General features: G+C 36.3%; 7 protein-coding genes across 8 annotated transcripts; 5 read left to right on the top strand and 2 right to left on the bottom strand.

Moving 5' to 3' along the window:
• On the top strand, positions 318-1,557 carry LOC18767568 (transcription factor RF2a). The gene is made up of 4 exons (XM_020570324.1): positions 318-632; positions 734-866; positions 968-1,052; positions 1,174-1,557. Exons 1-4 carry the CDS (start codon positions 517-519, stop codon positions 1,248-1,250), a joined length of 411 nt encoding a protein of 136 aa, XP_020425913.1. The 5' UTR covers positions 318-516; the 3' UTR covers positions 1,251-1,557.
• On the bottom strand, positions 1,648-3,173 carry LOC109946239 (F-box/LRR-repeat protein 12). Its single transcript, XM_020570323.1, has one exon. The coding sequence runs from the start codon at positions 2,964-2,966 to the stop codon at positions 1,785-1,787; it is 1,182 nt and encodes a 393-aa protein (XP_020425912.1). The 5' UTR covers positions 2,967-3,173; the 3' UTR covers positions 1,648-1,784.
• LOC18768107 (uncharacterized protein At4g08330, chloroplastic) lies at positions 2,953-3,960 on the bottom strand. Its single transcript, XM_020570325.1, has 2 exons — positions 3,727-3,960; positions 2,953-3,316 (listed from the first exon to the last, which is right to left on the bottom strand). The coding sequence occupies exons 1-2, from the start codon at positions 3,750-3,752 to the stop codon at positions 2,968-2,970; spliced, it is 375 nt and encodes a 124-aa protein (XP_020425914.1). The 5' UTR covers positions 3,753-3,960; the 3' UTR covers positions 2,953-2,967.
• On the top strand, positions 5,705-9,947 carry LOC18766586 (ankyrin repeat domain-containing protein 2A). Its single transcript, XM_007201830.2, has 9 exons — positions 5,705-6,014; positions 6,135-6,176; positions 6,922-7,109; positions 7,694-7,906; positions 7,993-8,141; positions 8,273-8,441; positions 8,933-9,025; positions 9,288-9,427; positions 9,508-9,947. The coding sequence occupies exons 2-9, from the start codon at positions 6,143-6,145 to the stop codon at positions 9,605-9,607; spliced, it is 1,086 nt and encodes a 361-aa protein (XP_007201892.1). The 5' UTR covers positions 5,705-6,014; positions 6,135-6,142; the 3' UTR covers positions 9,608-9,947.
• LOC18768018 (UDP-galactose transporter 2) lies at positions 13,275-15,984 on the top strand. The gene is made up of 5 exons (XM_007200293.2): positions 13,275-13,681; positions 14,511-14,695; positions 14,784-14,984; positions 15,102-15,263; positions 15,348-15,984. The coding sequence occupies exons 1-5, from the start codon at positions 13,555-13,557 to the stop codon at positions 15,699-15,701; spliced, it is 1,029 nt and encodes a 342-aa protein (XP_007200355.1). The 5' UTR covers positions 13,275-13,554; the 3' UTR covers positions 15,702-15,984.
• On the top strand, positions 16,138-19,183 carry LOC18768467 (UDP-galactose transporter 2). The gene is made up of 5 exons (XM_020570322.1): positions 16,138-17,034; positions 17,726-17,910; positions 17,999-18,199; positions 18,312-18,473; positions 18,555-19,183. The coding sequence occupies exons 1-5, from the start codon at positions 16,911-16,913 to the stop codon at positions 18,891-18,893; spliced, it is 1,011 nt and encodes a 336-aa protein (XP_020425911.1). The 5' UTR covers positions 16,138-16,910; the 3' UTR covers positions 18,894-19,183.
• On the top strand, positions 20,894-22,864 carry LOC18766894 (UDP-galactose transporter 2). 2 transcript variants are annotated; one of them, XM_007200133.2, is made up of 5 exons: positions 20,894-21,069; positions 21,542-21,729; positions 21,881-22,081; positions 22,177-22,338; positions 22,439-22,864. In XM_007200133.2, exons 1-5 carry the CDS (start codon positions 20,934-20,936, stop codon positions 22,751-22,753), a joined length of 1,002 nt encoding a protein of 333 aa, XP_007200195.1. In that variant the 5' UTR covers positions 20,894-20,933; the 3' UTR covers positions 22,754-22,864. The 2 variants fall into 2 exon arrangements, with proteins under 2 accessions (XP_007200195.1, XP_020426446.1); XM_020570857.1 differs by lacking the exon at positions 21,881-22,081.

Here is a 22,923-nt window from a genome sequence, read left to right as displayed (position 1 = left end):
CTTGCCACTTGAGTTACTTTCCATTTCACTTACATTTAAGCTCACGTATTCATAAAATGTTATGAATCCATCATTCTTCTATACACGCACATTTTTCAAGACACGTAAATTTCTAGTACATTAAAATGATTATTGTTCGGTCTATGCATTGTAAGTGAATTTTTATTGATTGTGTGACACGGTGTATGTACTCAAATAAACTTTAATAGAACTTGTAGTACCTTTAGAATCACTCTGGATTCCAAACCTAAACATAAATACACATAAAATCAGATTCTTAACCATTCTACAAGCTTCCATGCCATTTTTAAATCCCTTGTTATGGGAATAAATCCAATAATTTTGAACTGTCACCAACCTGACAGTATATAATAAGGTTGTCATCACACTCAAGTTTCCACATCAGTTTCTTGCAAAACATTTTCGTTTTCCTCTTATCTTCTCTTGTTTCCTTCCTATGAAACTTACATGTATTGACTGTTTCTAGTGTGGTAAAAACTCTATTGCATTAGCACTATGGCTGATTCAACTCCCCCCAAAAATCACAGCGCTAGCTCAATCACCAGCATGAAGAAAAACCCTCCTGCAGTTCTTGCAGACATGGCCCGACACGATCCAAAGCGGGCGAAGAGGTATAGTTTTTGATGATCTGTAATGCTGAAACACATTTTTCTTCGAAACGCCAGTAATGAACCCTTTAAGCAAATGCAATATGGCTTGAAAAATGTGGCAGGATTATGACGAACAGGAGGTCAGCTATGAAGGCAAAGCAGAGGAAGAAGATGTATGTTAGTGCGCTTGAATATAACTTGGAAAGGTTGTACTGTGAAGCGGCTGCTCTGTCTGCTCGGTTGAATCTATGGATGGTAAATCAACATCATTGGCAATTTGGCACCCTTCAAAGGAGAAACTTAGTATGTAATAAAGACCATTAACTTTTTTGGTTTTGTGTTTCTTTATTGAGCAGACAGATGCCCTTTACATACATGCAGACAACAAGAGACTGAGGCAATGCCTGCACCATATTGTGCAACAAATTCGATTGCAAGACAGTAAGGACGATAATATTGCAGAATCACAGCCTAATTATTCAACTTGAAAATAAGTTTCTTGACAATGAATTTAGTTCACAGCTAAGGATCAGAGACTAATATTTTTCATGTTCGCTGGCAGCCTTGATGGATGAGACTCAAAAAGAGATTCAAGATCTGAAAAGAATTGTTTGGTCACACAAGACCTCAAAAAATTGAATGGAGAGATTGGTCTGGATGAAGGGACTCTGAGCAACTTCTACTCATCTTCTTGAAAAACAGCAATAATATGTAATTGAATCAGCCCTTAGCCACACAGATGTTTTCTTCACAACTTCAGTATGATCTTGAACAGCAGCTGGAGCAACATTGTTCCAGTGGAAATTATTTTCTGAATCCAAAATGGTTATGTTTTTTCATCAACATCGTCGACATTGTCCTTACATTGTCAACATAATATGTGTTTCTTGTGTGGCTGTGTCATTCAAATTTGTTTACTAGAATGGATTTTGCCTCAGTAAAATAAGAAACACAAAAGTTTAATGGGGTAAGCTCAAAGATTGATTTCACTAATAATCCATATGAAATTCATTACATCGAAGCAATGAAATACTTATCAATCCACCGAACACTGTACTGTAAAATTAATTTCATCATCAATTCAATAAATATTTAGAAAAATTACAACTCCTTTAAGGATATCATAGACATTTTCATGTGAAATAAGTCAAATTTCTTTTCGTCCAATATAATCTAAATGCCCACATAGGCCCCTATACACATTTTTTCTTCTTCCTTGATGGTAACATCACTCCTATAACGTTTGAACAACTCTATTGCTGTTGAAGTAATCCTAGAACAACCGTTCATGTACAGAACAGAGAGCTGTTTGCAACCATTTTGCAAAGCCAGTAACCCACCATCACATAGACTCCGACACCGGTTCACATGGAGTTTCTCCAATTTGTGACAATTCATCCCAATAGAAGACCAACCAACTATTCTGACCCCATGACACAATGCCAAGTTCCATTCCTCAAGTAGTGGACAACCTTCTGCAATTGCTACAATAGACTCATCACCAACAGTTCTGCACAGCCGAAGGTTAAGAATTTTAAGGCTGAAGGCAAATCCCCTCCCAATTGTTGCCAAACCATTTCCACCATTGAACAATATTAAACCGGACATATTTAAATATTCAATCCCACCTCCACTTACAATTCCCGAAATGCCCTCTGGCTCAAGCTTACATGATTCAGCTTCTACATAAGCTAAAGTTGATGAACAACCTTTAAAACCAATACCAGTTACGCCCTTACAATGTGATATCTTAACTGCCTGAAGTTGACGACAGCCTTGTGAAAGAGCTCTTAAGCCATGATCAGTAATAAAATAGCAGTAAGAGAGATTCACATCCTTTAAAATTGAGCAAGAATTAGCCAAACTTTCTAACCCAAAATCAGAAATTTGGCAACGGTAAAGGCTGATCACTTGTAATGATGGACAACCAGTAGCTACCACAGACAACCCATGATTAGTAATACGAAAACAACATTCCAGAATAAGGGTGTGCAACTTTGACCCATAATTTACCAAATGGTCCAAGCTTGAATCAGGTAGCTCTGTGCAGCCAGATAAGGACAATGAGTGTAAATGCTGAAAGCGAGTAAGCAGCCTATGGAGATGATAGGTGCTGATGTTAACATGGTTATTCGAATGTGATAATGAGGAAATGTCAAGCTCTCTGAATGAACATTGAAAATGTAAGGACCGACGTTTAAGATTTTGAATACGAAGACAGCGATGGCAAGTCAAGCCAAAGGATTCGCGGTCAGAGCTAGAATCAAGGCATTGGAAAATAAAAACGAGACAATCATCAGGAAGGTCCATGATGGAAGTAAGAGCATTAGTACTAGAACTACAAGTAGGTTGCATCTTAGCACTCTTCAGAAGGCTGTAGAGCTCGTATTTTTACAGTGAACTTTCTGTAAGCTGAAGTAGATGAGTTGGGAGAGTCAAAACCACAAAGAGCAGAAGAGTCTCCATAACCATAACCAATATGAACCCCACATTTACGGCAGAGGAGTTTAGTCTTTGAACGATAACGACCCCAAGAGACAGGAAAACAGTTTACCTCATCAACCTGCGTGAACCGACTAAGATCAACTGTGAGGAATGAAATAAAACCTTTCTTGACGGACTTTTGATACTCAGAGCCAATGCCAGAACCAGAGGTCAAACGATTTGAAGATGACAAGTTCAGAGGGTATGCACAAGACCCACAACTGTAATGGATTCAAAAAACAAAAACAAAAGAACCAATTTCAGTATAACAATCAAGTTCTGGTACCCATTAAAACAAATTAAAGATAGCAGATCATGCGCATTTGGGCAATGTTCAATTTTACTAAACACGGTGCATTTAAATATTTAAAGGTACTTCATAAAGTACTAGAATCAAGTTTTGGGAAACACCCAATGACCCAATGAGATTAGACTGATGAAAGGTCAAACCTTCATCTTCATCACAAATGAATGCAAGTAACTTTTTGGGTTCATCCCAAGTCCCCACCTTTGAAAACAAAAGTTACTAGAGTGAGAAGATTAACATGAAACTTTGACAAAGGATTCAAATTGGGTGAAGAAATGAAATGACAACAGATTCAGATTCAGAACAATGGAATTGGAGAATTACCTATAGGACACTTCAGCTTGGGACATCCTCACTCACCCAAGATCAGACCCAACTTTCCTCCGATTCATTGAAATAATTGTTGCCAATACCAGACCCAAGTTGTCTCTTTTCTTTGGGATATTCGTAAATTCTGTTCTTACCTGGTCAAGGGATTTGCCGGCTTGTCATATGAAACTGGAGACTCTGTGAGAGATGACAAGTTCTTAGACCCAAACAATGTACATGGGCTGGAAGACTTGGGCTGGTTCTGGCCTGCCTTTAACTATTTATTTATTTATTTTATTATTAAGAATACCGTTTACTACTTTCCCCTAAAAAGATACTCCACTTCCTTGTGAATCACAATTTGACACATATACAAAAATAATTCATACAAAATATAAAAAGTAAAAAGTAAATATAGGTTTTAGCCACAAAAAAACTTTCACTTTTGAAAAAAGCCAAAACTTTTTCAAAAAAGATAGAAAAACCTCTCAACTTTCAAATCAAAGACATGCAAATGTAAAGGATTCCTTAGGAAATCCAAAAATAAATAAGGGCAATTTTGTCCATTTTTGCTTCTTTTAAAAAATTTCTTTCTCATTTAGGTTTTTCCAAAGTCTCCCAAAGAAAAACTTATGCACACATGTCACATTGTTATTGGCTGGAATATAGGAACTCCTATTTACATGATAAAAAGAAAAGTATTTTCCTTTTATTAATGTAACCTTGAATTTCATTTGTATTTTGAATAGTTTACCATATACATCATTCTAAGTTTTTAAAAGGCAACTCTTAGCAAAATAAAAAATAATTTTTTTTCAAAAGGGAATTTTTGAATGTTTCCAATGACGTATGTCAAAGGGAGGTGCCAACCATTATCATGTTAGTTCTTTTCTTATTGATCAATACATCAAGGGGCGTAATGGAAAATTTCTCAGTTTTTTTTGGATGATACGTATACTAAATTACTAATTAAATTCTTGAGTGCCATGAGCCCAAGTAACCTTAAGCAGTGTTTGTATGGTGCAACAAGATGATGTAAGGTAAGAACTTACTTAGTGTGACACAAATTTTCCTTGTTGGCCTAAACAATCCCTAGTTCTACACAAACTATTTGGCAGGAATTCTCATAGTAGAGATACCTTTCTTCTCATGGCTGCAAAGCAAGGTATTTTGCCAACTTGTAATAAAGCTTCAACCTTTTTGAGTGAACAAGAAAACTTAAAACTTTGGGTTTATGATAGCATCTTTTCCATTTCAACCTCAATCAAAGCCATTTTGGCGACCTACAAACATACAATATAAAAGGGACAAAAACGATTTTAATGAGGCTTTTCTCCCTCATCAAAAAGCTGAATAATTGTCAAAACTTACACATTATTTAACAAGTATGTTTGCAGTAGTAAAATATTGAGTCACATTCAAATGCTGAATCGCAAGATGTGAGATGTTGGGCGACCTGCAATACATAGTTAGTCGTCTAGCTTTTTCTTTGCTTACTAATATATTATTTGATGATCCCAACATAACATGAATGAGAACTTTTCTATAACCGTGATATAAATCTTGTTCCATCCTCGTATGATTAGGATATGTGTTGGGAATGATATTGGAACGGCTAAAATCACTTTTTGACAATCAAAAGTTTAGAATTACTTCTGAATTATAGAAGTTTTTTCTGGATATGCGCTTCTCCATGAAACACTTGGATTTCTTATAAATTTTTTAATATCTTTATAATAAAAAAAAAAGTACTTATAAGTAGAAGTGCTTAATAAAAAAACAATCCGAAACAAGTCCCTAGTCATGAGACAAAAAGAAAAGGAACAAACAGGGTGTATGTAATGCACATTCTTTTGTACTTTCTTTAGCCAAAGTCCCCAAAAATTGGGCTAACATAGTGGGTCATTATTTGCTTGTACAAGCCCAAGGCAAAAGAGTAATTATTTTGGTCTTATGGCAAGAGCCATTCATTTGGGAATTGGGAAGATGAGGATTGAGATGGCCCACTGAGTGGTGTACAGACATCGGTGGTGAGCAGCTGATAGATAGATATATAGATTACTTGCAGATATATATACATACATATAATATATATATAAAAACTATAAACTCGCCAAAATTCATTTTTCACAATAGTCAATAGCTCAATAGGGTTGTGAAATCGCCATAGCGAGCGAAGCGAGCGAGGATCTCTCTCTCTCTAACTTCTTCAAGTCTCGGAAGTATTCGCTTCTTTGCGTGTTCCGAAGGACCTCCTCTGCTTCACTCTTCCACTTCAATCTACCACATCGCATCAGGATCAGGTTCGAAAAATTCACACTTGCGCCAATCGCTTGTATACATTATCGTGTATTTATGTAGTTTCAGTTTTGATCTTCGATTGGTTTCTGATTGGTGATTGCTCTGTTTCTTGGTCGATTTAGGTGCTCCAATGGCTTCTGCGCAAAAGGATTTGCCTGCGGCTGGTATGCTGCTACGTTGTGTCACACTGCTAATTGTATTGGTTGTGTATTGATTTGAATTAGCAATTCAAGTTTAGCTGGATTTCTGTAATTCTGCTGAGTTTGATTGATCTGGAACCTATCTATATAGGAGCTGGATTGGGATTGGATGTAGAACAGTGGGAGTGGGATTGGGCTTAGGGGTTAATAGAGAGAGCTCTTCTTTTTCCTTTTTTTTTTTTTTTTTTTGTTCAGGTTATAGAAAAAGCTTGGAGAGTTTAGTGTTTAATTTGTTTTGATTTTCAAGTTTTGATCAAAGGATGCTTTCTACAGTAGCCTAGTGGAGGAAATTTTATGAATTGGTTTTTGATTCAGATTTTTAGCTCCGAGGGTAGAGTTGAATGGTGATGAAATTTGTATGGTTTCATGTTTCTCACTTGCGTAGGGGAAATTGAGGGTTTTGTTGTACTAATGCCTATATTTCGCTTAATGAAAGTGATTATTGTCATAGAATATACTGTAGTTATCTTTATCCTGTTGTTAAAAATCTGGAGGAATATTTAAACTATATGATTCGGGGTTATGCCTGTTCTTAACACAGTACAAGTAAATTATGGTTTCATTTTAATTTACTGTGTTTTGTTATAGTGGATCTTGATAATTGGTTGGTTAGATAATTGTTTCATCGCGACTGGATGAAAATGGTGTCAAATACATGGACTTTAAGATTTTGAGTATGCGGTTCTCATGTTTATCTTATCTTTCCCAGGTGAAAAGCCAGTTTCAACAGAGAACAAAAGCTCCAAATCTGAAACAGAGGTCAAAAGTCCTAAGTCTGAAACTTCCTCTGGAGATTCACAGTCAGGACAAACAAGAGCCGCCCCTTTCCAACTTCCAGAAGCCGGATTTGCTGCTCCCAATCCTTTTGATTTCTCTGCCATGACTGGCTTGCTGAATGTATGTCGCACTTTTATTGCCTTTTTGAGTTTTAAAAACATTTAAACGACTGAGTTGGGAATGAAGTAAAAGGAGTCCTTTCTTTGCATTAAATATGAAGAATAAATTTTTGTAGGATAGAAGTTTGTTTTGATCAATTAGTAGTAAACAATATATATTTATTAAACTCTCCCTCATCCTCCCCCACTGCACATAGGCTTTCTCCCTGAAAAAAATTGAATTGTTTATAGAATGGGGGTAAGCTGGATGCTGGCAGACATCATGCCTCGATGGTAAATTGGGTGTTGGTGTGCCAACCCTGGGTCCAATGGCGTGAAAAACCTTAATGTCTGGGCAAGCCAAATTTGATGATGAGGAAAAAGTATTAAAATTTTGTCCAAAATTCAAGAGGCTAGTTAAAATGGAATTTTTAAATTTTGGTCCCTTTATATAATGGCTCAAGTACTCATGTACCTTACACTTTCTTTTTGGTGTTATATTTATATGTTATTTTATTTTTGTTCTCACGAGTTGAGAGTATGAGTTCTGAAGTTCAGTCAGTCTCTGGTTTTTGCTAACAACTGTCCTATATGTGATATGCACAGGATCCAAGCATTAAGGAACTAGCTGAACAGATAGCAAAAGATCCTTCATTCAACCAGATGGCAGACCAACTTCAGAAAACTTTTCAAGGTGCAACAATTGATGAGGGTGTCCCTCAGTTTGATAGCCAACAATATTATTCCACCATGCAACAGGTTATGCAGAATCCTCAATTCATGACCATGGCTGAGCGCCTCGGTAATGCATTGATGCAGGTATGCATTCTTGTTTTATTCGTCGTGTTATACAAGGAAGTTGCCTGGTTGGTAGAATTTCAATCTTATTAATTTTGCTACCCCAGGATCCATCTATGAATACCATGCTCGAGAGTTTTGCAAATCCAACAAACAAAGATCAGCTTGAAGAACGTATGTCACGTATCAAAGAAGATCCTTCTTTGAAGCCTATTTTAGAAGAGATAGAGACTGGTGGTCCAGCTGCCATGATGAGGTAAGTAAAGCTTTTTTTTATTTATAGGATGGTTGAGCTATAACTTTTTCTGTCTTGGCACATGGTATTGGGGTTTAGTTTAACTGATTGTGGACTTCGGTTGAGCTAAAGAGGAAATTCTGCTGTCTCAGATACTGGAATGATAAAGAGGTTTTGCAGAAGTTGGGAGAAGCAATGGGTCTTGCAGTTCCAGGAGATGCAGCTACTTCTGCTGACAATTCTGGACCAGAAGAAGTAGAAGATGCTGGAAATGAGGATGAATCAATTGTTCATCACACTGCGAGTGTTGGTGATGTGGAGGTAGAAGAAACCATTATCTGATCCTATCCCCTTCATGTGCCATTTGGTTGGTTCTAATTGTTAATAAGAAATTCTGCAATTGAAAAATGATTATGATTAATGGAAAATGTCGTTCTTTTAATTGAAATCAGAAAATTATTCGCAAATCTTTACCAGGGTACCATAATACTCTTGAATCTGGAGAATCAATCATCTTGCCTGGATAGTATTGTGGTACTGGTAAAGAGTTACATTATATTGTTTAAAACTTTTCTTTCAAACTCATGTTTCTCTACCGCAAGCTTTTCATGTTAATTAGGCCTATTAGTTTTGTTGGAGGAGTTCGAATTTTCAGTTAAACTATGAATTAGATATTTGCACTATTCTTATTACTTTAGAATTCTATATCAGGAAATATGCCTCCCTGGTAAACTTTAATTTTGTATATTTTGTATGTGTTTGGTCCAAGTTATCAGATGTGCAAGTGTTTATGTTTTCACTCTGTCAATTAGGGTTTGAAAAGTGCCCTAGCCTCTGGTGCTGACAAGGATGAGGAAGATTCAGAAGGAAGGACAGCACTGCATTTTGCTTGTGGATATGGTGAGGTATGATAATCTTTATAAGTGTAGCTTCCCCTGTCATTTTACTCATATCTGCAAAGCCAATACTTGTTATCATTGGGTGATGATGGACCTTCCATGCATATGGGGTAGTCGTGCAGTTCCAATACGAGGTACTGCGAAAACCAATTTTTGGAAGAAATGCATGCATGAATAAAAAGGAGTCGGGGTGATAGAGTTCTAGAAATGGTTTTCTGGTTTTGATATATGGAGGTATTTAGATATGTATCATTTCATTTCATTGCAGGTGAAGTGTGCTCAAGTACTTCTTGAGGCTGGAGCAAGAGTGGATGCTCTGGATAAGAACAAGAACACGGCGCTTCATTATGCAGCCGGTTATGGCAGGAAGGAATGTGTGGCTCTTCTATTAGAGAATGGCGCTGCTGTGTAAGAGACACATTTGTTCCTTTATCTTTTAATTTCGAGCCATTCTATTAATTAAATCGTTTCGTTTTTGGCATCTCCAGCACTCTCCAGAACATGGATGGAAAGACTCCAATCGACGTTGCGAAGCTGAACAGCCAAAACGATGTGCTAAAGTTGCTCGAGAAGGATGCCTTCCTGTAATTTCATAAAAGTCATGGAGGCATATGCTGCAGTTCTGGGATGTAGGCGTATGTCGGTTTGGGATTTTGGATCCAATCTGTGGCTTGGATCAGCAGCAGCGTGAGGAGATGTAATCAGCACCACAACTTTATGCTTTGTCCATGTTATCTTTTGCCTTTTCTGGTTCCTACATTGCTAGAATTTGTTAGTAAACAACATAAACGTTTTGATGGCAGACATGGAATGTGTTGTGTGGCATATGACAAAGTAGCTTCATTATTAATTTATTACTTTTGCTATTTCATTCGACTTGTGGGTAAATAAAAAATAATAATAATGAAAAGAATATTTTGGTATTGGTTACACATTTTCAGACTAATGCTAACTCAAGAAAGGCTTAGCCCTTGGATTTCTCTAATTAAGGTCTGTTTGAGAGTGCTAAAAGAGCTTCTTAACAACTAAAGGCTTGTGGGAACGCTTTTGAAAGAGCTATAAACTCTTTCGGACAACTAAAAGCACTTATGATAGTGCTTGATAGAAAAACTTGACGGATCACAAAGCGCTTTTTGAAGAAGCATTTGATTTTCTAACTCTTAAGTGCAGTTTTAATAAATTTTTGACGTTCTTCTAAATTCTAGAACAACTTAAAAAGGCGTTTATGAATAAAAGGGATTCTACAAAAGCATTTTCAAATTCCAAATGATATAAAACAAGAGAAAATTGAAAGATCTTCTCTTCTCTCTTTTTTTTTTGGCGAATGATAGAAAGATTTTCTCTTGGCATATTGATTTTGGATGTGCCTTGCTACCAATTAATGCCCAAACAATGAGAGCCCAAACTTAGATCGGGCTGCCTTATACATTGGGGGAGTGGGTGTTTCTTGTCTGTGATGTAATTTGATTAAAAGGCAAATTTTGGCTAACGTTTTATTTTTCAATATTTGCCTTCTTCTCTTTTATTTATAATAGATTTTTGTCTCGCCCATACGTGTGTGTATGCCAACAGACTCTTCTTTTATCCTTATCTAAAAGATTTTTTGTTTTTTTAACTCAAATAAGATATTTTTTTTGATTGGACATGAAGTCTTATTTCCTTTTTCTAAGTAATTTATATTGTAATAGATTATTGTTTTGCATATTTGTCCATTAAATTGAGTATTGATCTTTTGAAATTTTTTCTTAAACGAGTTAGGTTATGTGAAAATAATTTGAAACATCATAGGGTGTTCGTGTAATATCTAAAATTTCAGAAACTTATGAAAATACCGAAAATCTTAAGGAGTCTTAGTATAAATAACTATAAATAATTCAAAAATAGGTGTAGTTCTCTGTGTATGTAGTAAATAAGAAAGCATTTCTAGAAAGTATATACTATAAATATGCTCTTAATAAATGAGATCATTTTATATGAATTTGGCGTGTGAGTCGGGTCGGTGGTGCTAGGCTGCTGAAAACGGTTCACTCCCTTTTCTGGCTTACAGCAATTCACACTTATTTATTTATTTATCAGATACAACAATTCACCTAAAATCAATCTAAATTCTTCACAATGATTGTGGAGAAAAGACAGGCAACCGGATAAGGTGGTTTGTTTTTTTCTTAATTGTTTGGCTGGCAAATCAACTCTTCACCAATTTTATTTTTTATTTTATTTTTGCTTGCATACTGAAAAAGAGCTTTAAAATGTGAATAAATAGGAGTAATTAAAATTTTCTTTTTGCATAATGAAACTGATGAAAATGATATCCAATCGAATGCAGGTTTTTTTTGGGGCTTGATTTGTTTTTCTTAATAAATAATTATTTATCGGCCTTGATTGAATAATTCACTAGTTTCATGCATTCTTATAAAAAGTATAAAGTTAACAAAGCACCCACTAGTGTAGTTGTTTGGAGCAATTGCTTCCTCAAACAAAATCCTGGATTCGAGTCCTATTATTCGTCTAGTGTATGTAAGTTTAATATATCATCACCGCTCTTAATAATAATAAAATCCTATAAATAAATAAGTAAGCGGTACAAAATTAGTATAGTTGGGTTGGGTTTTGTCTAGCTCACCGGCTTTCAAGCCTATAATTATTAATTATTGGGTTTCTATATATCAGCTGTCCTGTTAAGCCTCCTCCACATGTTGCACAAAATTTTGGGTTTCAATGGAACAAGCTAACATATGAATTTATTATTAAAACATATTGGGTGATTCTATTGTGTACGATTGGCATGTATGTAGATGTCAAATCTATTGTAATCAGCTGTGATTTAAATAATGACTGGTTTATGAACTGCAATATCTCCTCTCCAGATAGATGTAACGGTGAATCGACTATATAACATGTGCTTATGTTAATTATTGTGAACCTAAACATAGAATAGGCTGTAGAGATGATTATGTAGCACCTTAACATGCATAAGTCTAGAAATAGTGACGTCTGCTATTGCAAATTTGAGCTCTTGACGAATGGGTCTAAATTACTTCGAAACAACGAGTCGAATCAAACTCATTGTGTTCATCGTATTGTATATGACCATATTTATATGTTTCTTTTTTATGTTATTAAAGTTAAAAAGAAAGATGAAGTTTTTCTCAAACACATCCGACATTATTAACCTGTAAATCAAGACTCATTTTTTATTGAACTAGACTCCGTAAACCAAATGCCTAATTGAATCTATCATTCCTCTCCCACTCAATGGAAGTCTCCTTGGTAGTGAAGAAAAAAAATAAAAGAGAAATAATAAGACGCGGAGTCAAACATACATAGTTGGGTTGTTAAAATAGTATAATTGAAGACTTTGTTGACGATGGGAATGATTTCCAACTGATATTGCAAAGTTGCCAGATAATTTTAGGGCCCTCAAAAACATGGTGCCGGGTCAAACGAGTAAAAGAGAAATAAAAATGGGGATTTTTGGGGATTGTGAAGGAGAATTTCGAAACATAAGAGAGTTCGTAGGTTGCTTCCAATTTCTCACATCGTACTAATTCTGTGTTTCATTATAATTTTTCTCGCATCTGTCTGTTCATGCATGTTGCATTGCCTCCATTCAACCCAAAATAAATAAAATCAAATAAAAATAATGAATTAAACGCGTGAGTAAGCATTTGGCAAAGCACAGGAAACGTAAAGGCAAATTCTGGAGTGTCTCCTTTAATCATGCTTACACTCGTATTTAATTAACACTTCACTTTTATTTAAATGTTATTGTGCTTTGGTAAAAGAAAAAGGTGAAACAGTGAAAAAGAAAGTTGAGGGCTTAAGTAAAACGTTGGGAAAAAAGGAAACATTCAGATGAGGTAAATATAAAAATCACTTTAAATTATTCGAGCGTAAAATTTGGAGACAAAAAAATCCACATGAATTATTTGAGCCGGCCATTCCTATAGAACACGTTCAAACTTTCCTTTTTCTGAATAGAAATAAATAAAATTTTACTTTGATCTTACTCCGTATAAAAACTCTTATTCTAATTATATGTATTCAAAATCGCAAATTAAATGGAGTGAATCGTGAAGTTTTTCTTGTTACTATAACAAAATTTGCCAAAGTTGGAATAAGATTGGGAAAGGGGAAGGGAGGTAAATCCTATGAAGCCCACTTACTTAGAGGTCAATAATTATAAGATTGATATCTATTAATTGTAATGGAGGGGAAGGCCATGAGGGTAACATGCTGGTTGCTGAGAGAGACAGCAAAAGCAAAAAAAGAAAAAAAAAAAAACGAGAGAGAGAGAATATGAGGCCAGCCAATATAGCCTAGCCTTCACCTTTGTCTTTTACATTGGGTTTTTGCCTTTGTATATGTTTATATAACTCAAAAACTCTTGCTGGCTCTCAGAGGGAGGTGAGTGACTTCTGCAGCCTGCAATTCTGTCTGCTTTGGTTGTCCACCTCTCTTCATATTGTTGCATAAACAAAGAAAAAAAAAACAGAAAACGGTTTGTTGATTTGAGCTTGGATCTGAGAAAAAAAATGGAGAAGGAAAAGAAGTCTCCAGTTTCTGATGTAGGAGCATGGGGTATGAATATTGTGAGCTCTGTGGGCATTATCATGGCCAACAAGCAGCTCATGTCCCCTCACGGCTTTGCTTTTGGCTTTGGTCAGTTCCTCTTCTTCTTCTTCTGTAATTTTGACTATATTGAGACTGCATCAATTTGCTCTGTTTGCTCTGTCTTCTTCTTCCAACTTCAGATCTGGAGTAGAAATATCTGTTGATGGGTTTATAGTATTTTCCTTGTTTTCTTTCAATGAATTTTGGGTTTCCTTTATCTTCCTCGAATTGTTCTTCATCAGTTTTATCTGATTTTATGACCCAAATTGGGGTAAAGAACATTGAATTGTTGCAGATATGATAATCCTGAGGATGAACCGCAGTGAATTATTGTTTTTGGACTCATGTTTGACAAGGAGCCAAAATTCAACTAGATTTTTTTTTTTTGGTAACAATAATTCAACTAGATTTCAATATAATATGACGTGCTCTTGGACCATTATTTGCCACTTATGGCATTTACTATTATGGCTAGCCTTTTCTGACCAGAGGTTCGGATCTAGAGAGAAATGAGAGGGGTTGAGTCTCCATTGATCTGCCCATTAACTCGGCTAAGGCTGGGGCAAAGTACCTAGGGTGAGGTGCAAAGTAGATAAGGTGGGGGGCAAAGCGTTTGTTAAAATGCCTCAAAGAACTTAGGCAAGCAAGCAGCTGGTAGTCGAGCGATGTGGGCTTTTTCTCCTGGATCCTTCAGTGTCTCTCATAATTCCCTGTAGATCTAGCTACATTTTAAAAGAAATTGGGATTTCATATAATTATGCTTGGATTATGACCTAGATTTGTAAGATGATCTCATTAGATGTGTTTGCAAGACCGTAATTGAACTCTTTGGTAAATCGGTTTCCTGCAATTGATGATAGTATATTTTTCTGTCCAGCCACAACTTTGACTGGCTTTCACTTCTCTGTTACCGCATTGGTTGGTCTGGTGTCAAATGCCACTGGTTACTCTGCATCAAAGCATGTTCCTTTGTGGGAACTTGTTTGGTTCTCACTTGTAGCCAATGCTTCAATCACTGGAATGAACTTGAGTCTCATGCTCAACTCTGTTGGATTTTATCAGGTGAATATCATTATGTTAGCATGACCATTTCCTTTGCCGCACAATTACCTTCTCAGATCTGACCTTGTTCATTGGTATTATGGTGTAGATATCGAAGCTGAGCATGATTCCCGTGGTATGCATGATGGAATGGATTATTCATGGAAAACATTTTTCAAGGGAGGTCAAGATGGCTGTGGCAGTGGTGGTTGTAGGTGTGGGAATATGTACAGTGACTGACGTGAAAGTTAATGCCAAAGGTTTCCTCTGTGCTTGTGTGGCTATCTTGTGTACATCCTTACAACAAATTGTGAGCATTTCTCAAATTTCTCCTTCTTATAAGTTATATATACTATGAATCTGAGGTTAGGCATAAAAACCTTGAGATAATTGTTCGTCTCTGACATTCTTGTTGTTTGAGGAACAGTCAATAGGTTCCTTACAGAAGAAATACTCAATAGGCTCTTTCGAATTGCTTAGCAAGACAGCCCCAATCCAAGCTCTCTCCCTTCTTGTTCTTGGTCCATTCGTTGATTACTTTCTTACTGGAAAACTTCTGTCAGAGTACAAGTTTTCTTCTGGTGCATTTGTAAGTGCTTCTTCTTTTATCTAAACTGCATTCGCCGTGTTTATGAGGAAACAAATTTCTAATGAAGCTTCTGTCTAATTGCAGTTTTTCATACTACTCTCATGCTCCCTAGCCGTATTTTGCAACATCAGTCAGTACCTCTGCATTGGACGCTTCTCAGCAGTCTCGTTCCAGGTTTTAGGCCACATGAAAACAGTATGTGTCCTGACATTGGGGTGGCTACTCTTTGATTCACAGCTTACATTCAAAAACTTGCTCGGAATGGCTCTTGCGGTTCTTGGCATGATAGTGTACAGTTGGGCTGTGGAGGCTGAGAAGCAACCCAAGATCCTCCCTAGTACAAGAGACAATCTGTCAGAGGAGGACCTGAAACCATTGAAGGAGGGAATAGCAGAGAGTCCATTGAAAGACACAGAGCTTGGCGAGTCTAAGGTATAGGCTTATCACAGGGCAAAAAGCTTTTTCTTGGACTCATCTTATGCCCCTGCAATATATGAGAAAGTACATGTTTTGACATTCATCTGCTCATGCAGCAGAGTCTTACAATCTAATTCTATTTATTCACAAAATATGTTCAATTTTTTTTATCTATTTATTTTGTCAGAAAGCAATTAATAATGAATTTTAGGCTGAACCAGTTGTTGATGGTCGTAAAATATTTGTATATGCATTTCAGTACTGAGAAAAAGTACAATTAATTAATGCTTTATTTATTTTTTCATTGTGTTGTAGGCTTGTAGCCAATATTTGGAGTAATATTAATGAATGTGTGCATCAACAATATTTTCCATGTTGGAAATCAGCAAAACCATTCTTTTCTTTCCCACACTTTCTCGGCCACCAAACAGGTTGATTAAGAAAAGCTCAAGGAATGTTGTATCACTAGGAGTATAATTCATTTTTTTCATAAAGGGAAAATTGCATAACCGCCATTTTTGGTTGAACTATATAAAGACGTTCTATAAAAATTAATTTGGTTGATCCACTTAAAAAGACAATAAGTTTTGTAATTAGGGGCGTAAAATATGAATGCATGTTGTTCATGTGTAACCACTAATACTTGAGATTAGCAATGTAGAGGTAATGAGTTGCGATTAGGTTCCGTTTCCTTCAATGTAACTTTAATATATTATAACTTTGATAAATAAATAAATAAAACTAACTGTTAATTATAAAACAATTCGGAAACACCAAACAAGTGATTGTCCGGTCCACAAACTTGAGATACATAAAATTTAAAAATAAAAAAAAATAAAAAAACTCCACGATCGGGTTAGGTAAAACTAGAAACATGAAATGAAATGATTGCCAATTAGGCCCAAAAGTTTTCAAGACCTAATATTATTACAGAGATTGAATTTTTATTTTTATTTTTAAAATTTTTGCTAAGAAAAAGGAAATTACAAGTTCTTTCCTCCTCTGTATGCAAAATCAATTAATTTTCTTTTTCCCTTCCACTTCAGACCCTTTTCGAGATCCCAATATAACTTTTACTATGTGTGATTATGGAAGAGTAACATATTATTGATCAAAGAATTCATGCGTTTTTGTTTTGTATTCGTTAAACGCCTTCGAGAAATTCCACCCAAATCTGCAGAGCCTTGGCACTCTGTCTGCTCTGGTTGATTGGCTTGGAATTTGTAAAAAATGGAGAAGAAGAAGTCCTCAGTGTCTGATGTAGGAGCGTGGGGCATGAATATTGTGAGCTCTGTGGGAATTATCATGGCCAACAAGCAGCTCATGTCCCCCCATGGCTTTGGCTTTGGCTTTGGTAAGTTCCTCTTCTTCTTCTTCTTTTAACTGTGCTGTGTTTTCTTTTAATTTCAGATCTGAAGTAGACATCTTTTTTTCATAATTCATATTCACTTCTTCTCACCATTGATGGGTTTAAAGTATTTTGCTTTGTTATGAATTTTTTTGGGTTCCGTTTTCAACCCATAATATTGGGTTCCTCTCTAATTTCCTGAGTTCATTTTCGTCTGTTTTGTCTAATTTTATGACCTGAATTGGGGTAAAGTTGCATTCTTGCAGATGACATATTTTTTTTGTTTTTTTAAATGTATTTTTAATTTATTGTTTCTGACACAAAGAGCCAAAATTCAACTAGATTCCAATATAATAATATCCCATGTGCGCTTGGACCATTATTTGCCACTCATGGAATTTTCTGTCATGCGTATAGCCCTTTTTTGGACCTGTCATCATTGCCTGTAGATCTAAGCTACATTTCAAAAGAAATTAAAATTCAACATAATTAGGCTTGGATTATGACCTGATGCCGTGAAAAAGTTATTCGTATGTGTCATTGTATTTTTGGCAGGGGATGACAAAAACTGTTATCCCCGTTTCATGAGAGTTTCTCTCGTTTGCAAGAGCATGCCTATGTCACAACACACACATAAACTGAATTCTTTGGTAAATTGATTTCCTGCAACTGATGAAAGTGTATTTTTTTACTCCAGCTACAACTTTGACTGGCTTCCATTTTTCTGTTACTGCATTGGTTGGTTTGGTGTCAAATGCCACTGGCTACTCTGCTTCAAAGCATGTTCCTTTGTGGGAACTTGTTTGGTTCTCACTTGTAGCCAATGCCTCAATCACTGGGATGAACTTGAGCCTCATGCTTAACTCTGTTGGATTTTATCAGGTGAATAACATTTTAATAGCCTAACCATTTTGCTTGAGGCAGAGTTGCCATCTGAGTTCAGACCTTGTTCTATGGTATTATCGTGTAGATATCGAAGTTGAGCATGATTCCCGTGGTATGTGTGCTGGAATGGATTCTTCATGGAAAACATTTTGCAAGGGAAGTCAAGTTGGCTGTGGGAGTGGTGGTTGTAGGTGTGGGAATATGTACAGTGACTGACGTGAAAGTTAATGCCAAAGGTTTCCTCTGTGCTTGTGTGGCTATCTTGTGTACATCCTTGCAACAAATTGTGAGCACTACTTAATTTTTCTCATAAATTATTTATACTATGAATCTGAGGGTAGGCATAAAAACCTTGAAATAATGGTTGACCTCTTACATTCTTGTTGTTTGAGGAACAGTCAATAGGTTCCTTGCAGAAGAAGTATTCGATAGGCTCTTTTGAATTGCTCAGCAAGACAGCTCCAATACAAGCTCTCTCCCTTCTTGTTTTTGGTCCGTTCTTCGATTATTATCTTACTGGAAAAGTTCTATTGGAGTATAAGTTGTCTTCTAGTGCACTTGTAAGTGCTTCTTATGCATATTAATCTGCAATTTCTGAGTTTGTAGAAACAAAATTCTAATGAAGCTTTTGTGGAATGCAGTTTTTCATACTACTCTCCTGCTCCTTAGCAGTTTTCTGCAACATCAGCCAGTACCTCTGCATCGGACGCTTCTCAGCTGTCTCATTCCAGGTTTTAGGTCACATGAAAACAGTGTGTATCCTGACGTTGGGGTGGCTACTCTTTGATTCGGAGCTCACACTGAAAAACTTGCTTGGAATGGCTCTTGCTGTTCTTGGCATGGTAGTATACAGTTGGGCTGTGGAGCAACCCAAGACCCTCCCTATTACAAGAGACAGTCTGTCAGAAGACGATCTGAAACCATTGAAGGAGGGAATGACAGAGAGTCCATCAAACGACGCGGAGCTTTGTGAGTCTTAAGTGTAGACTCACCATTATTGGACTCATTTTGTTTTACCTTCATTCCATGCCCCAGCAAGATATGAGATAAGCACAGGTTTTGGCATTCATCTGTTCATTCGGCACAGGCTTTCCGCATCTGATTCTATTTTTTCACGAAACTCGATTTTGGCCTCTATTTATTTTGTCTGAAAGGAATTAATAATGAAGTTTAGGCTGAACCAGTTGTTGATGGTTGTAGAATACTTGTATATGCATTTCAGTATCAATACTGAGAAAAAGTTCAATTAATGAATGCTTCATTTCTTTTTTCATTTTAGCAAAACCATTTCCCTCCCTTTTCCCACATTTTCTCGTTCACGAAACAAGTTGATTCTGTGAAGATACTGGGGGCTTTGCCACTGACAATATAATATTTCAGCCAACTTAACGATGAAAACTGACCTAATCAATTTTGCACTTGCCAGTCTTCGCCCTTTAACATGAGTTCGTCACTGGTCAGTGTCCAATTAGTTATGAAATTTGCATGACACTCAGCTGTCTAAATTCTTTATTGGTCTAAAAGTAACAAATAAATCAATAAACAAATAAAAGAGTCTCACTGTTATTATTTTATCACTTTGTCAAAATTACTCTGCGGCTTTTTTTTCTTTTCAAAATCACTTTGCGCTTGTAGTCACGTTGTTGATCACATCTCTTAATAAACACAAAAAAGATAAGAAGATAAATCCGTGTGGAAGTCATTTAAATAAATAGATTTAAGAGAAATGTAATGTGGTGTACAAATCAAAGTTACATGCCGTTTGTATCCATGACATGTTTTGGTGTCGAGTAGCAAAGCTTATTTGTGAAAATGGGAATTGCCCATTTCATCTGCACTGATGGTGTCCCTTTCTGGATGCTCATTTAGTTGTGAAATCACCATTATTGGTGAGAGAATATTGCAAGAAAGAAACACTATCTCTATCCTCTGCAACACTCGGCATGGGCTCTTAGCTTGATCCGAGAAAAGACAGAGGAACTTGATAAGGTACTGGGGTAAGTGTATGTATTTCTTTCATGCTGTTCATTAGAAAAACAACTTTGCAACTTGCAGTTTCTTGCCTGTTTAACCTAATCTCAGAGAAAGAGTAATTAAAAATAGAAATTTGATTATGATATCTAATCCAATTACTTCAACCTTTTACAAGAAATGTACTAGATTCATGCACTGAAAAGTTGCAATGGAGAACAAGTAAGGCTAGAGTTACATTCCACTTTCAATCAACAGGGAAGAAAGAGACAATGATGAAGTGGATAGCAAGTTTAGATTTTAGATTTGTCAACTTCTAAAAAGAGATAAAAACGTGCACAGAGAGAAAGGTATGAATTGATGAGAGATTGAGAAGGAAGCTTTTAAGAGATAAAGGTATCCAAAAAGAATAGGAATGATTTCTTATCAGATATCTCGACATACTATGTTGTCAAACTGTAAATCGTAACCGCATGTTTTACGTTATTCGATATAATCTGAGGTCCTAATAATCATAGTGTGTGAATATAACATGTTATATTACTGACAAGAAAAACTGACCATATCTAAACACAATAATAAGGGATTATGTACACAAATATTACTCTGCATATTGTTTGTTTTTGTTTTTGTTTTTTGTTTTTTGTTTTTGTGTGATGAGATTCTCCACAGTGAAAAGGTGGACAAATAAATGTCAACAAGGGGTTTTAATAATCCCTATCCCAATTGTACTTAAATTTGATTCATGATCATTAACATGTAATATTTAATAATTATTAGGAGATGAGTGAGAGTAACATGCTGGTTGCTGAGAGGGAGACAGCAAAAGCGAAAGAAAGCAATATGAAGCCTGCAGGCAATATCATATGCCAGCCTTCCCTTTTCATGATTTATAGTGCATGTTTTGCCTGTCTTTGTTATAAAAACTCAAACCCTACTCCACTTGGGCTCTGAGGGAGGTCATTAAGTGAGAAGTGCTGCGCTAAAAGTAAATTTAAAAAAATTAAGTATCTTGAGTGGTGGATGATCAGCTTGGCAATCAAGTTTAAATGGAGATCAAGGAGAGAAAATCGCCGTTTACAGTATGTAATGTAGGAGCATGGAGCATGACCGTTGTGAGCTCGGTGGGGATTATCATGGCCAACAGGCAGCTCATGTCCCCTCAAGGCTTTGCCTTCGCCTTTGGTCGGTTCCACATCCTCTTCTTCTTTAACAACATGGAATGAGTTAGTGTCCTACAACATGATTATAAAACCTTTAAATAGCTTCATTGTTTAATTATGCTACAGCTTTCTTTTTGGTACAACAAATGCACTTTGATTGATCCCTCTGGTGGTTCACATCATCATATTACATGTGCATGGAGAGGTCTATAAGAAGTTATTGCAACATTTTGAACCCTACAATCAGCTAATCAAATTAAAATGATGTGTTATTTGACAACCGATCATAATAATTGATGTAACAAGTAAACATCGGCGCATAATGTAACACTACTCAATGAGGATCACCAATGGCCGCAGTACAAGTGGACTACAAAACACCATTTTATAAGATGACTCACTTAATTTTTTTTTGCTATTATGTGATAAACATGATTGAGTCTTTTAGTAATTAAAATGGTTTGCGGCAATTGATGTTGGTGTATTCTTTGCAGCTACAACGCTGTCTAGCTTCCACTATTCTCTGACCGCATTGGTGTGTTTGGTGTCAAATGCCGTTGGTTACTCTGCATCAACGCATGCAATTCCTCTGTGGGAGCTTATTCTGTTCTCAATTGTAGCCAATGCCTCAATCATTGCGATGAACTTCAGCCTCATACTAAACACTCCCGGATTTTTTCAGGTGCATATCATTTTTTTGGTCCTAAATTACACCTTCTAAATTGGTATAGGTGAATGCCAAAGACAATTGTTCACACGTGCATGGACGATTGTATGCCATTATTAATTATCGGAGGTTCTAATTGTAACTGGCAATCGGTATTATGATGCAGATATCTAGGTTAAGCATGGTGCCTGTGGTATGTGTGATGGAATGGATTCTTCATGGAAAACAATTTTCAAGGAGGGCCAAGATGGCTGTGGTAATGGTGGTTGTAGGTGTGAGTATCTGTACAGTGACTGATGTGAAAGTTAATGCTAAAGGTTTCCTCTGTGCTTGTGTGGCTGTCTTGTGTACATCCTTACACCAAATTGTGTGTATTAATTACTCAAATTCCTCCTTCATTTGGATTATTAGTTTACTAAGAATGTGACACTAACTTGGTTTTTTTTTTCCTTTGAGGAACAGTTAATAGGGTCTTTACAGAAGAAATACTCAATAGGGTCTTTTGAATTGCTCACTAAGACAACTCCAATGCAAGCTCTCTCCCTTCTTTTTCTTTGTCCATTCATCGATTTCTATCTCACCGGCAAACTTCTATCAAATTATAAGTTCTCTTCCGGTGCATTTGTAAGTCAAGCCTATGCTTCTTATGTTTTGTCCCTTAAGTTTCATTTGCAGCACATTTGATCTTTAATCTTTAAAAGTGCTTTTGTGAATGTGTTTGCAGATTTTCTTGCTACTTTCATGCTCAATAGCAGTGTTTTGCAAAGTCAGCCTGTACCTCTGCATCGGGCGGTTCTCAGCATCCTCATTCCAGGTTTTAGGCCACATGAAAACCATATGTGTCATGACATTGGCGTGGCTACTCTTTGATTCAAAGCTCGGCCTTAAAAACTTTCTTGGGATGGCTCTTGCTGCTATGGGCATGATAGCTTACACTTGGGCTGTGGAAGCTGAGAAAGAAGCTACTAATTCCAAGAGCCACCGTAAAACAAAAGACAAAATGTCAGGAGAAGTTATGAAACCGTTGACTTCCATATAGGTTTCCATTTGCTGAGGGCAAAAATTATTTTATGGGACTATTTACCTTTCATTCTTTGCCATGACAGGAAATGAGATAAGCACAGGCTTTTAATCAGCTAATTCTATTTATTTTAAGCAAATGTTGTGTGTTTCTCTACTGATTTTGGGCAGACAGTAAAAACTATGATG

The sequence above is a fragment of the Prunus persica genome, chromosome G8, assembly GCF_000346465.2.
Source record: "Prunus persica cultivar Lovell chromosome G8, Prunus_persica_NCBIv2, whole genome shotgun sequence".
Lineage (NCBI taxonomy): Eukaryota > Viridiplantae > Streptophyta > Magnoliopsida > Rosales > Rosaceae > Prunus > Prunus persica.
The sequence above is the reverse complement of the archived record's forward strand: the minus strand, read 5'-3'. Positions and strand labels throughout refer to the sequence as shown.

Coding starts and splice junctions, on each gene's coding strand:
- LOC18767568 (XM_020570324.1), top strand. CDS start 517: ATGGCTGATTCAACTCCCCCCAAAAATCACAGCGCTAGCTCAATCACC. Junction 867..967: donor CTCGGTTGAATCTATGGATG/GTAAATCAACAT, acceptor TTTATTGAGCAG/ACAGATGCCCTTTACATACA. Junction 1,053..1,173: donor ACAAATTCGATTGCAAGACA/GTAAGGACGATA, acceptor GTTCGCTGGCAG/CCTTGATGGATGAGACTCAA.
- LOC109946239 (XM_020570323.1), bottom strand. CDS start 2,966: ATGCAACCTACTTGTAGTTCTAGTACTAATGCTCTTACTTCCATCATG.
- LOC18768107 (XM_020570325.1), bottom strand. CDS start 3,752: ATGTCCCAAGCTGAAGTGTCCTATAG. Junction 3,317..3,726: donor CAAGCTGAAGTGTCCTATAG/GTAATTCTCCAA, acceptor AATCCATTACAG/TTGTGGGTCTTGTGCATACC.
- LOC18766586 (XM_007201830.2), top strand. CDS start 6,143: ATGGCTTCTGCGCAAAAGGATTTGCCTGCGGCTG. Junction 9,026..9,287: donor TTGCTTGTGGATATGGTGAG/GTATGATAATCT, acceptor ATTTCATTGCAG/GTGAAGTGTGCTCAAGTACT. Junction 9,428..9,507: donor TTAGAGAATGGCGCTGCTGT/GTAAGAGACACA, acceptor TGGCATCTCCAG/CACTCTCCAGAACATGGATG.
- LOC18768018 (XM_007200293.2), top strand. CDS start 13,555: ATGGAGAAGGAAAAGAAGTCTCCAGTTTCTGATGTAGGAGCATGGGGT. Junction 13,682..14,510: donor CGGCTTTGCTTTTGGCTTTG/GTCAGTTCCTCT, acceptor TTTTCTGTCCAG/CCACAACTTTGACTGGCTTT. Junction 15,264..15,347: donor AGTTTTCTTCTGGTGCATTT/GTAAGTGCTTCT, acceptor GTCTAATTGCAG/TTTTTCATACTACTCTCATG.
- LOC18768467 (XM_020570322.1), top strand. CDS start 16,911: ATGGAGAAGAAGAAGTCCTCAGTGTCTGATGTAGGAGCGTGGGGCATG. Junction 17,911..17,998: donor ACTCTGTTGGATTTTATCAG/GTGAATAACATT, acceptor ATTATCGTGTAG/ATATCGAAGTTGAGCATGAT. Junction 18,474..18,554: donor AGTTGTCTTCTAGTGCACTT/GTAAGTGCTTCT, acceptor TGTGGAATGCAG/TTTTTCATACTACTCTCCTG.
- LOC18766894 (XM_007200133.2), top strand. CDS start 20,934: ATGGAGATCAAGGAGAGAAAATCGCCGTTTACAGTATGTAATGTAGGA. Junction 21,070..21,541: donor AGGCTTTGCCTTCGCCTTTG/GTCGGTTCCACA, acceptor TATTCTTTGCAG/CTACAACGCTGTCTAGCTTC. Junction 22,082..22,176: donor GTACATCCTTACACCAAATT/GTGTGTATTAAT, acceptor TTTGAGGAACAG/TTAATAGGGTCTTTACAGAA.